At 37.6% G+C, this 13,061-nt stretch overlaps 1 protein-coding gene across 8 annotated transcripts in view; it reads right to left on the minus strand.

Annotated features, from left to right (window-relative positions):
• ATP6V1H (ATPase H+ transporting V1 subunit H) overlaps positions 1-13,061 on the minus strand; it is a 78,436-nt gene that overhangs the window by 33,810 nt on the left and 31,565 nt on the right. For all 8 annotated transcript variants that reach the window (XR_003618165.2, XM_008143347.3, XM_054708438.1 and 5 more), the window contains 2 exons: positions 9,166-9,358; positions 3,391-3,569 (listed from right to left, as the gene is read on the minus strand). Coding sequence is in view for 7 of the 8 variants with exons in the window: in XM_008143347.3 (XP_008141569.1) it covers positions 3,391-3,569; positions 9,166-9,358 (372 nt within the window). In the remaining variant the exon portion in view is untranslated. The remainder of the gene's footprint in view (positions 1-3,390; positions 3,570-9,165; positions 9,359-13,061) is intronic.

Raw genomic sequence — 13,061 nt, forward strand, 5'->3', positions numbered from 1 at the left:
TGTAAAATTTGAATGCTCATCATGAGATATTAAAAGGAGTACTTGCTTTCAAAATCCCTACCCTAATATATCTTCTATATATATAAAAGCCTAAGTGACTGAACGACCAGTCAACCGGTCACTATGATGTGCACTGACCACCAGGGGGCAGACGCTCAATGCAGGAGCTGCCCCGTGGTGGTCAGTGCACTCCCACAGCACCGCTCAGCTGACCGACAAGCGCCAGATGCTGGGCTCACAGCTGGCAAGCGCAGCTGCAGCGACACAAGCCTCTCCCGTCTCCATGGCAGCGTTACCAAGGGGTGGCAGTGGCAGGCAAAGGAGGCCGAGATGAGGCACCCAGCGCAAGCTTGGGCTCCTCCCTGGCTGCCTGCCACTTTGCGCACTACTACATCCCTCGGGGAATGTCGGATTGCCAGTTTCAGCCCAATCCCCACCCGAAACCGGCAGTCTAACATTCCCCAAGGAGTCCCGGATTGCGAGAGGGCGCAGGCCAGGCTGAGGGACCCCACCAGTGCACAAATCTGTGCACCGGGCCTCTAGTGTATACATAAATGTATATCAGTAAAATATCTGATAATCTAGCAGAGTTTCTACCTTGCCACTTAAAATACGGTATCTGTGTCCCAGGCGGGTGGCTCAATCAGTTGGAACATCATCCCATATACCAAAAGATTGTGAGTTTGATTCCGGGTCAGGGCACATACCTAGGTTGCGGGTTTGATCCCCAGTTGGGGTGTCTATGGGAGGCAACCAATGTTTCTCTCTCACATAGATGTTTCTCTCTTTTTCTCTCCCTTCCTTTCATACACACCCATACATACTGTATTTGCCAGACCACTAGATTCATTAATACAAATGTAAAAGTATGTGACTTTAACATAAAGTAAAATAGTACATTCTAATATTATTTACTACAAATGTCATAAACTACTATATTGCATTAAAAAAACAAAAACACATATCTGTACAACCAGAGACCCAGTGCAAGAAATTTGTGCACGGGTAGGGTCCCTAGCGGCTGCCAGCTGCCGGCTGCCGGCCGGGGCCTCCCTTCCCCGACAGCCGGCCAAGGCCTTCCTTCATTCCATGCTGCCCCTGGTGGTCAGCGCACGTCATAGTGAGCAATCGAACTCCCGGTGGGTCAAACTCCTGAGGGGACACTTTGCATTTTAGGCTTTTATGTATATAGATATGCTACAATGTGATTACCAACAATAAAGAGGTAATTCTTTGGTTAAATTAACCCACTACAGATGAATTAAAAACAAAAATCTCTGTAAATATAATAAACTGCAATGCACTTTGTAATCATCATTCACTATGTATCAAGATACTTCATTATTCAATTAGCCAGCGGACAAACACAGTGACAAGACATGCCTGGACTTTCAAGTAAAAATTTTTAAAAGACGTGGCCATTTAATACCCAATGGTAATTTAGTATAACCAGGATTTATTAAATTGATCAGAGTGTCCTGTTTGAATAAAGTAGTAATTTACTTGAATGTAATCCCAGTCAGTATAAGAAGTAAACTAGTATTGTTAACAGTAATGTCCTAAACCTATAAGAGCAAAAACAGAAAAAAAATCTTTCAACTGCACCCATCATCCTATTAGCTTAGCTTTATGTAAATAGAAATATTTTTGAGATTTCCAAATTCAAAATGAAAAATCAATAAGTAATAATTAGTAATGATTGACCCATATAAGTCTCAAACACTGAACACATTTACAATTAAATCCATCACAATCCTTTCTCACAGCCTGCTCCTGAGCACACCACAGCGAACTCTCCATTCACTGGCCACCAAGATCACTTACAATACTAAGAACGAATGTTTCTTAAGTATTTCTCTAGTTTCCAGTCAGTTACCTTTCCCCACCCCACCCCACCCAATCAACCGATAGGTACAGAAAGGTCAGCAATAAGGAACTCTCTTGCTTGAACAACTGTCAGAAAAGTTTTGACATTCAGGCAAAGTCCCTGGTTTTTCTCCTATGATTTTTCTATTTTTTAGAGTACTTATGAAAAGAGCAAAGTACCGTATTTTCCGGTGTATAAGACGACTGGGCGTATAGAAGATTTTCCTGGGTTAAAAAGTCGTCTTATACGCCGGAAAATACGGTAATCTAGATATTTATAATCAGCAATGTACATTAAATAATTTATAAAGCTAACTATCACTAGCATTTACTTTTTAAAAGGATTGTAAAGGATTTTTATAAAGAACTGATGATGATAAACTTTTGTAAATAATCATTATAAAATTTAAAAAACTGCAAGCCTATTGCTAGCCTATTTTATTACAATCAACTTATTCATATTTGAAATTATAGAAAGACAAAAACCACTTGTCTCCCTCCACAAAACTCCATTACAAACCACTGATGTGGGTGATACCTCCTCTCTCATCTCCACAACAGCATTTGGGCATTGGGATTATGGGCCGCATTGAATTACCTGGTAAATACATTTCTGGAAAACTTATTATACTGAAGGCATCTGCTGAACACTTGAAACCTCACAACAATCCTACAAGGTTAGACTTTTTATTGCTAATTTACCAAAAGGGAAACTGAGATGTTAAAATGTCAAGAATACTGCTCAAGGTTACATGTGGAAAAAGTAGCCAAACAATTCAAACTGGAGTCAGCCTCCCAAACTCAGTCCAACTACAGAAAAAGATGTATTTCTTAAGAGTAACTCTTTTAAAAATGTATCAATAATTAAAAAACAAACATCTGGGTTAATGTGAAAGAACAGCAAGATATTATTAAACAAACAAACAAAAAAACCCCACCAAGGTCTAGAAGAATACGTAAAACCCCGTTTGTCTGTGTGTCTGTCTCGGTGTGTATGCATGGGAATAGGCTGGGAAGATGGTGGGAGTGGCATGGAGTCCCTTCTGTGCTGTGTAAGCATTTTCTTTATGTTTACTTCATGTATATCATTTACATAATGTTTAAAATAAAAAAATAAACCAATAGGAACTTCAGAAAAGCAGGAAAAATATAATTTCCATATGTGGACAAAAGTCCTCCAAAAATTAACAAGCATCATTGCTTTAAAAAATTCTAAACCAGGGAGATATTCTTCAAGGTTTCCATGATAGTGCCAACCACCTAAGGTAGTACAGTCAGTCCAACTTTAAAAAGAAAATGATGGAACTCTCCCCAAAGAGAAGAAATAACACACAGCTCTGACCAACTGTTACCATGGTAACGAGCCAGTTTTTTCCATATTCTCCAAATATTTAATAGAAGACATAATATTTTAGTGAAATCTTTTGAGTTTATATTTAGTAACAAATTTAAATTTCCTTAAAATACTAACCAAGTAAAACAAAACCCAAAATATCCAGTCTGTGAGAATTAAAAATAACATACCTAAGATCCTGAACACTCTCCCCAAGTTTTTCCAAAAGAAATTTTATATCTTCGCTGATGTCTTCATCATCGTACTTTTGCTGTTCCAAGTTCTCCAACTGTTTGAGAACTTTGCACTGAATCATAGCCAAAGCATATTCTTGGCGAGTTTCTCTTTCAGTTGATTTTTCTAAAAAGTTCTGGGTTAGACAAAGATATAATAAGAAGCTACATAATTTGTTATGTGATATTCTCAGACCTCTGCACTTCCTTTTACACCGTTTCTCCTCCTCCTCCTATTGACAGGTTAACTATCACCTTTAAGTGGATGACTGTATTGCAAATCCTTACTTCTTTCCTAAGCATCTGTCCATATCAGAAATGTACTTCTGACTCCTTGCTTACTTATTTGGCTTACTAAACATTTTAAACGATTGATCCATGTAAGTCTCAAACACTGAACACATTTACAATTAAATCCATCACAATCCTTTCTCACAGCCTGCTCCTGAGCACACCACAGCGAACTCTCCATTCACTGGCCACCAAGATCACTTACAATACTAAGAACGAATATTTCTTAAGTATTTCTCTAGTTTCCAGTCAGTCACCTTCCCCTCCAATCAACTGATAGGTGCAGAAAGGTCAGTAATAAAGAACTCTCTTGCTTGAACAATTGTCAAAAAAGTTTTGACATTCAGGCAAAGTCCCTAGTTTTTCTCCTATGATTTTCCTGTTTTTAAGAGTATTTATGAAAACAGCAAAGTAATCTAGATATTTATAAAGATCAAGTGTTCACTGAATCAACCAATATTTTTAAGCAAAGAACATGTTCAGGTGTAGGGACAAGAAAGAACAAGCTCTCAAGAAAGCTACCCTTCACCAAGTTGGTATATGCCTTCCGTTAAACAAACAAACAAACAAACAAACAAAGCCTGTGATAATTAATTCCAAATCAACTGTACTAAAATTTGAAATTTACTTATTTTTGTAAGAAAGTTATATTTCTATTAATTATGCCAAATAAACACAGAAAGAGATTTAGCTTAGTATATGGAAATTAGTGTGACTAATCCCTAACAAAATTTAACTGCATTTTTCACATATATATGAAAAAACAATCCTAAAATTTATATGGAATCACAAAGACCTCAAATAGCCAAAGCAATCTTGAGAAAGAACAAGGAAGCTGAAGGCATCATGCTTCCAGATTTCAAACTAAACTACAAAGCTATAGTAATCAAAACTGTATGGAAATGGCATAAAACAATCTCATAGAGTAATGGAACAGAATAAGCACCTAGAAATAAGCCCCCACATATATAGTCAACTAATATTTGACAAAGGAGTCAAGGATACTCCATGGGAATAGTTCTTCAATAAATGGCACTAGGAAAATTGGATAACCACATGCAAAAAAATGAAATTAGACTACTATATTATACAGCTCACAATAATTTACTTAAAATTGATTAGAAACATGAAACTGTCAAACTCCTAAGGAAAAAAAACAGAGAAAAGGCTCCTTGGCACTAGTCTTGACAACAATTTTTTGTTTAGGATACCAAAGTCACAGCAAGAAAAGCAAAAATCAGCAAGTAGAACTACATCAAACTAAAAGCTTCTACACAGCAAAAGAATAAAGTGAAAAAGCATCCTATAAAATGGGAGAAAATATCTGCAAACCATATATCTGATAAGAGGGTTAATATCCAGAATGTATAAAGAACTCATACAACCCAACAAAAAAAAACAAACAAGGCAATTTAAAAATGGGCAGAGGATCTGAATATTTTTCCAAAGAAGGCATTCAGATGGCCAACAGGCTCATTAAAAGGTGCTTGACACCAGTAAGCACCAGAGAAATGCAAATCAAAAACACAATGAGGGCCCTAACTGGTTTGGCTCAGTGGCTAGAGCGTCAATCCTGTGGACTGAAGGGTCCCAGTTTCGATTCTGGTCAAGGGCACATGCCTGGGTTGTGGGCTTGATCCCCAATAGGGGATGTGCAGGAGGCAGCCAATCAATGATTCTCTCTCATCACTGTATTTCTATCTCTCTTTCCCTCACCCTTCTTCTCTGAAATCAATAAAGATATATTTAAAAAAATAAATAAAAGCACAATGCGGTATCACCTAACACCTATCAGAATGGCTATCATCAAAAAGACAAGAGATAACAAGTGTTGGGGAAGATCTGGAGAAAAGGGAGCACCAATGCTCTGTTAATGGTAATGTAAACTGACTATAGCCACTATGGAAAACAGTACAGGGGTTCCTCAAAAAATTAAAAATAGATCTACCAGTTGATATAACAATTTCACTTCTAGTATTTACTTGAAGAAGAAAAAACCAGTAACTTGAAAAGATAATATGCACCTATGTTCATTGCAGTATTATTCACAATCTAAGATATGAAAACAATCTAAGTATCCATGTATAAAGAAAATTACTGCCCTGACTGGTTTGGCACAGTGGATAGAGCGCAGGCCTGCGGACTCGGGGGTCCCAGGTTCAATTCTGGTCAAGGGCATGTACCTTGGTTGCGGGCACATCACCAGTGGGGGGTGTGCAGGAGGCAACAACTGATCGATGTTTCTCTCTCATGGATGTTTCTAACTCTCTATTCCTCTCCCTTCCTCTCTCTAAAAAATCAATAAAATATATATATTTTTTTAAAATAAAGAAAATTACTCAGCCATAAATATGCAAGAAATCTTGCCATTTGCAACAACATGGATGGATCTTTAAGGCATTATTCTAAGTGAAATAAGTCAGGCAGAGAAAAACAAATGTATGATCTCACTTATATGTGGAACCTAAAAACAAAAAAAAATTAAAATTAAAAAAATGAACTCATAAATATAAAAAACAGATTGATAATTCCAAGAAGAAGGAAGTGAGAAGTGAGTGAAATGGGTGAAGGTGGTCAAAAGGTACAAACTTCCAATTATAAAATAAATAAGTCCTGTGGATATAATAATGTACAGCATGGTAACTATAGTCAATTATACTGTACTAGAATAGAGGCCCGATGCACAAAATTCGTGCAAGGGGCTTGGCCCTCACAGCCCCACCTGCCTCGGCCCTTGCAGCCTTGGCTTTGTCTGGAAGGTCGTCCGGAAGGACGTCTGGAAGGATGTTTGGCTGTCCAGTCTAATTAGCATATTACACTTTTATTATTATAGATTGTATATTTGAAAGTTGCTAAGAAGGGCAAAACCCCTTATTCTTACCCTCCACCTCTCTTATGTTACCGTTACTCTTGTATATTATGATCATTGCATTGCATTACTGATCGTGAAATTATATATTTACATATTCTGTCTTTACTAAACAACAAGCCGTTATGTGTCAAGCTGTATCTCGGGCATTTGAGTTCCTTAACAATTAACATAATGGAGCTGGAATATAAATGGGATTCAAAACTTGTTTGTGAATTTAACTGAACTCTAGCCATGGAAGGAGAGTGTCAGAAGATTCTATTTCTAGAATTTCATCTTTATTAAATAAATGAGAATATGGATAATGAAACATTCAAGTAGAAGAAAAAAATATGTTCACCTTAGCTACTAAAAGACTTCAGAGTCTCATTAATACAACCTACTCTGATTTAAGGATTGATTACCGCTTTATCTGCACAAGACTGAAATTTACCTCATGTAGACAGTTTGTAAAGAAACTAATGGCAAAGCCAATACACTGCGGCAGAAGAGTAGAGAAGTACCACATTTACCTATTTCTTAAGAATAAACCTCTCAAAGGCCACAGAACAATTTTTTACATGAAAAAACGTTACATTTTTTATAAATAAGGATAATCAAAAGCAAAAATAATACATAGAACACTTGGTCAACAGATGACTGACATTTATCATATCTAGACATTCACACTTTTATTTCACTTTCCACTCTTTCAATGAAATTTACACTGAACTTCACTCCTCAATGTCTTTAGCCACTCATTCAACCCTTGTTAGACAACTAGGAAAAACATGGAGTTTGATGCTTTCACAGCTGGTATTTTCAGCAAGGAAAACGGAATTCCTTGTCACATGACTCATAATTCTCCTTTTTATGGTTTTTTTCTCCTTTTAATGCCACTCTCGAGGTTCCTGAGAAAATGCCCCAAGAAAAGAAAAAAGAAGATGCCAGAGTGGTTAAGAAGATGGCTTTGGAGCCAGACAGATCTCACTGACATTCTAATTCTATCACTTAGTAGCTGAGGAATTAATCTCCAAGTCTTGGTTTCTTCATCCATAAAATAAAAAATAATAATAGCACCTATTGGATTATTATAAAGATTAAATAAGGCAATGCATAAAATAATCACTTAATAAATTATAACACTTATTATTCTCAATATCAAAGACAGGTTAGCATAGTGGCTAAGAGCCTGAGTCTGAATTCCAGCTCTGCTGCTTCCGGGCTGGTTTGGCAAATTACGTAACCTCTTGTAGCCTCATGCCCATTGCATGGATCTCTTGGGGAGACTGAATGCATAACACATTTAAAGCAATTAAAACAGTGCCTGACAGAGAATAAACTCTTAATAAACATTAGTTATTACTATTATTATTAACTAAAAACATCTAGAGAAGTTATTACACATCATATTTTAAAAATTAAAATGTGACAAATGCTATGAATTAGCAATTTATAGGAGGAATATAAATGCCTGATAAAAATATTAAAAGATGGTCAGCTTCACTCATTATTAATAGAATACAAATTTAAAACAATAATGTCATTTTTCACCTAATTTTTGTAACAACCGAAAGATTACATGAAATGCAAGGAAAAGAATGGAAAAACATGCATTCCCAATAGAGAGTTGAGAAAAATGTAAATTTGCACATTTTTAAAACGTGATTTAAAATTATCTATCAAAACTGTACAAAAGTATACTCTTTGGCTCAGCAAGAGACTTAAGATCTACACATATAAAACTGAAAACATACTCATTAGATATTGTTAAGAGTAAAGCTATAGAACAGTATTTATCATAAGATGACATTTTTATCTTTAAATACAAAACAAAATTACACACCTATTTATATATTTATTTCTACATGCTTAGAAAAATTAGGAAGATGTTAGTGATATTAGTTAAAAGCAGATTCTGAAGCAATAGCTTGGATTTGCATGTCTACCACATATTTTATAGTTGCCTCAGAAATACTGCTAGTCAGTAGATCCAAAATCTGAAATACAATTCCATACCAAAATAAGGGTCCCATAAGAGAAAAGCCTCAATCATAGTCTCTTGGAAAACACTGTAATAACAACAACAAAAAAGACTTCCTTTTTTTATTGAGTTTATTGGGGTGATACTGAGTGTACAACTCAACAAGACATCTGCACACTGCACCATGCATCCATTGCCCAAAGTAAAGTCTCTTTCTGCTCTCCTTTATTCCCCCTTTACCCTTTTCCACCTCCCACACCCCTTTCTCTCTGGCTAGGCAATCACCATACTGTTGTCTGTATCTATGTGTTATATATTTTTAAAAAGGGACTTCCTCTATCTAAATTCAATGCAATTACATTTTCTTACAAGCATTATATAACTCATACATTTCATCCATTTAAATGGTTTCCTCCCACCTGTCCCATTCCCCCATGGCATAAATACAAATTAGTGGGGTTTTTTTATTCTATGTCCACCAAGATACCATAGTTTCATAACTACATGAAGAACTAAGTTTTTCCAACCTGCTAAAAGCCCTGGAACATACTCCTCAGTGAAAATGCCGCGCACACACACACACCATAAAAAAATGCCACAAACCACTTACACGGAATGCTGCAAGGATGATTCTTGTCACTTTCTCTTTGACAGATTCTTGCAGGATATCGGACAGGACAGGAATGATATTATAGCGCCGCAGGTGCTCACACATTTGAGGACTGAACGCCAGGAGCCATATTGAAAAAATCATTTGATACTGGAGTTGAAAGCCACATTTGTTGCTCAGAACCCCCATTATGCTGAAAAGGAACACACATTAAAACATTTAATACGACAATGTAACAAGAAAGAAGAAATAATTGACTATTCTTTTTGTACTAATGGAACAAAATTATGTCCTCAGTATCTTTTCTGCCAGCAATAACAAGCAAGCTTGATTCCTACTCAGGATCATTTGCAGCACAGCTTCACTTAAGTCTCTCCAAAAGTTACAGGCCTGCAGGGAAGCAATGAGAAAGGAAACACCAACTTGTAATACAACAGAAGGAAGGATAAAAAGAATCTGACAGACATTAAAGAAGCTAAAATCAACAGGATTGGTGACACAATGGATGTACATCTTGGTGAAGTCAGATGTTATATCAAGATTTTGAGTCTGGATGACAACGAGGATCATGTATAGCTTTAAAAATATTTAGGAAACTCAGAAAGAAAAGAAGGAATTAGCTTGGCAAAAAACCCACTATGAGTCTAAATTTGACATAGCCAGTCACTGAATTGGGGGGTTAGAACTTCAGAAGCTTCTAGTTCAACCTCCCATTTTACTGACATGAAAACTTGGAAAGCTAAATGGAAATGAAAGAGGTTACACCAAGAAAGAGCACTAAGGTAATTTCCATGGGGAATGTCTCATTCTCACAAGGAGGAACAGAAACCATCAAATTAGGCCACTAAAGAAGGACCAGAATGTACAACACAAAGAATGAACTCTAATGTAAACTATGGACCATGGTTAATAAGAATAGGTCATTATTGGTTCACCAATTAAAACAAATGTAGAAAACTAATACAAGATGTTAATAATAGGGAAAACTATGGAAGGACAGGTATAGATGGGAACTCTCTGCACTTTCAATTTTTCTGTCAACCTAAAACTGCTCTACAAAATAAAAGTCTACTAATATAAATAAATTGTAAATCTAATTTTATAATCTATTACTACTAACTTACTGGAAGGTTTATATTTGCACCATTTCTCCATTTCTGTGATTTGTATGCAGTTACAAATTGCTGAATTGCCTTTCATTTTCTCATGCATGATTTCTCGCTTGAGTTTTTTCTATTTTGGTTATTTAAGATTTGCATTTATTTAATATTAATATCAGTATTTCAACAACTGTAAAATCATGCCATTTTATTTTATTAACACCCTAATATCTGGTTTCCTGTTCTCTCTGATTCTTCCAGTTACTAAGGTAAGCCTTCTCTACACGTTGTGATACTGTGGCTGAGACTTTACCAGCTGGTTCTGCCAGTAGGAGGTGCTAGAGGCTGACTGCAGCATGGAGGAAGAGGGGAGTGTCTCCTGTTGGCTTCCCATTCTTGTGAATATTACTCAGCAGCATTTCTTCACCCTGGTAGCAACTGTGCTTTCCCATGGCAGCAGCTGAATTCATTTAGCAACAGCTCTGGCAGAACAAGCCTCACCGCTCACCCTCAGAGACACCAGCACCAACTGTCTGGGTCCCTGACCTATGAGTCCTCTGCTTTGAGCTCAGGGGAACAAGCCCCAGAAGAATAGTACACGCCCCCCTCTATGGTCAAATGGGAGTTTCATTTGCCCCTCCTTGAAAAACATGTAAATTTAGTTATTACAACCTCTTACCTTTGTTCCCCAGCTTTAGGCGTATCTGCACTTGCTACCTTTCTGACTCTTGAGAGTCATTTTATATGCTTGTTTTCAGAAACCTATTTAACAAATGTATACCTAGTTAACACTTCTTCATATTGAATTACCTCTATTAAAATTAAAATTAAAATTAAATGAACAGAGGGTTTAAGGAGCGCTCAGGGCCGATAATACACTGTTGCTGAAACCAAGACAGAAACGTTTTAAAGGAGGCATGCTCAACAAAGATGAGCACCGCAAAGAAGTTGAAAAGAGTTTAAAATTGTCTATAAGAGATGTAATTCTGTTGAAAAGAGAAGTCTTCTATATCCAAATATTAACCACAAGAAATACCCTAATGAAGCAAAATAAAGCTCTTGTTCACCAAAATAAGGGATTCCTTTAGGGCCGTGGTCGGCAAACTGCAGCTCGAGAGCCACATGCGGCTCTTTGGCCCCTTGAGTGTGGCTCTTCCACAAAATACCACGGCCTGGGCGAGTCTATTTTGACGAAGTGGCGTTAGAAGAAGTTTAAGTTTAAAAAATTTGGCTCTCAAAAGAAATTTCAATCGTTGTACTGTTGATATTTGGCTCTGTTGACTAATGAGTTTGCCGACCACTGCTTTAGGGCAAGAGCCCTGAATAAATACAGTGAAGCATGAAGGGCATACTAAGGAGATGCAAAGGACACAACGGCCCAAGAGAAACCTAAACATAGTAATTTAACAAATACTTAGCATCGAACAGAGGGAACCAGGGCAACTCTGTCTTCCTGGGAGAGTGGTACCGCACCTTCCCAGTGGATGAGCACTCCTATTGTTAGCAGCCCAGCTGGAGCAGTTCGCTCAGGACTCTGACTGCTGGGTTAGCAGCAAGGGGGAGCGGTGCAGGTCTGGGATTTTGGCCCACACTGTGGAGTGTGGAACCCAAGCAAAGCTGGCTGAACCTGCTACTGCACAGGAGACTGCAGGCTGTTCTCAACCCAAACCTGCAGCCAGTCCCCTTAGGGGGGATCAGAGTTGGAGTCTCTGGTAGAGAAGGAGGAGTTTGGCTTTGAAGCACAGAGTAATTTACCCTCATTGAGTGCCTGGCTGCGTAATCTCTAAGCAGGGCGCCGACTAGCCTGAGCTAGACTAGCCTGGATCCATCCTATAGTCTCTCTTCGGAAGGCTCTGGAGGAAGACCAGGAACCCTAAGGGGGAAGCAGAGGAGCTGACAGGTGGAGACTGACCTCAGGGAGCCTCGGCCCAACCACAAATCCACCCCTAGTTCTAAGCTAAAAGAAGCTGACCCAAATTGGAAAGGAGGAAGTAAAACTGTCATTATTTGTAGATGACATAATACTGTACACAGAAAACCCTAAAGACTCTACCAAAAAAACTATTGGATATAATAAATGAATTCAGCAAAGTTGCAGGATACAAAATCAATATACCGAAATCAATGGCATTTTTTTAAATATATTTTATTGATTTTTTACAGAGAGGAAGAGAGAGGGATAGAGAGTTAGAAACATCGATCAGCTGCCTCTTGCACAACCCCTACTGGGGATGTGCCCGAAACCAAGGTACATGCCCTTGACTGGAATCGAACCTGGGACCTTTCAGTCCGCAGACCGATGCTCTATCCACCGAGCCAAACCAGTTTCGGCTCAATGGCATTTTTATACACCAATAATGAACTCTCAGAAAGAGAAATTTAAAAAACAATCCCATTTGCCAATACAACAACAACAGAAAGATACCTTGGAATCGGTGGAGGTGAGCAAAAGGGGGCAAAAGGCAAGACACTTGCAATAATGTCAACATTAAAAAATTTTAATATAAATAAATAAAAGGAAAGTCTTAACATAAATGACCAACAATAAAAAATGCTTAAATTATGGAGGTGGGGATGGCGGGGGGGGGGGGGGGGGGCGCCTGCCCTTTTGTGACTTTTATTCTCTCTTGCTAGTCTTCCAAAAGGGAAAAAAAATAATACCTACTTTTTGCTTAATAGAATAAAATTCAATTTATTTTGCTATTACCACACAGGTCTTTGAAATCTAAGACACAGTATGGGAAATTAGTGCTTTTATGTTGTCTATGATTTGAAGATTTACTCTATTTCATCATC

The sequence above is a fragment of the Eptesicus fuscus genome, chromosome 19 (assembly GCF_027574615.1).
Source record: "Eptesicus fuscus isolate TK198812 chromosome 19, DD_ASM_mEF_20220401, whole genome shotgun sequence".
NCBI classification, from domain to species: Eukaryota; Metazoa; Chordata; class Mammalia; order Chiroptera; family Vespertilionidae; genus Eptesicus; species Eptesicus fuscus.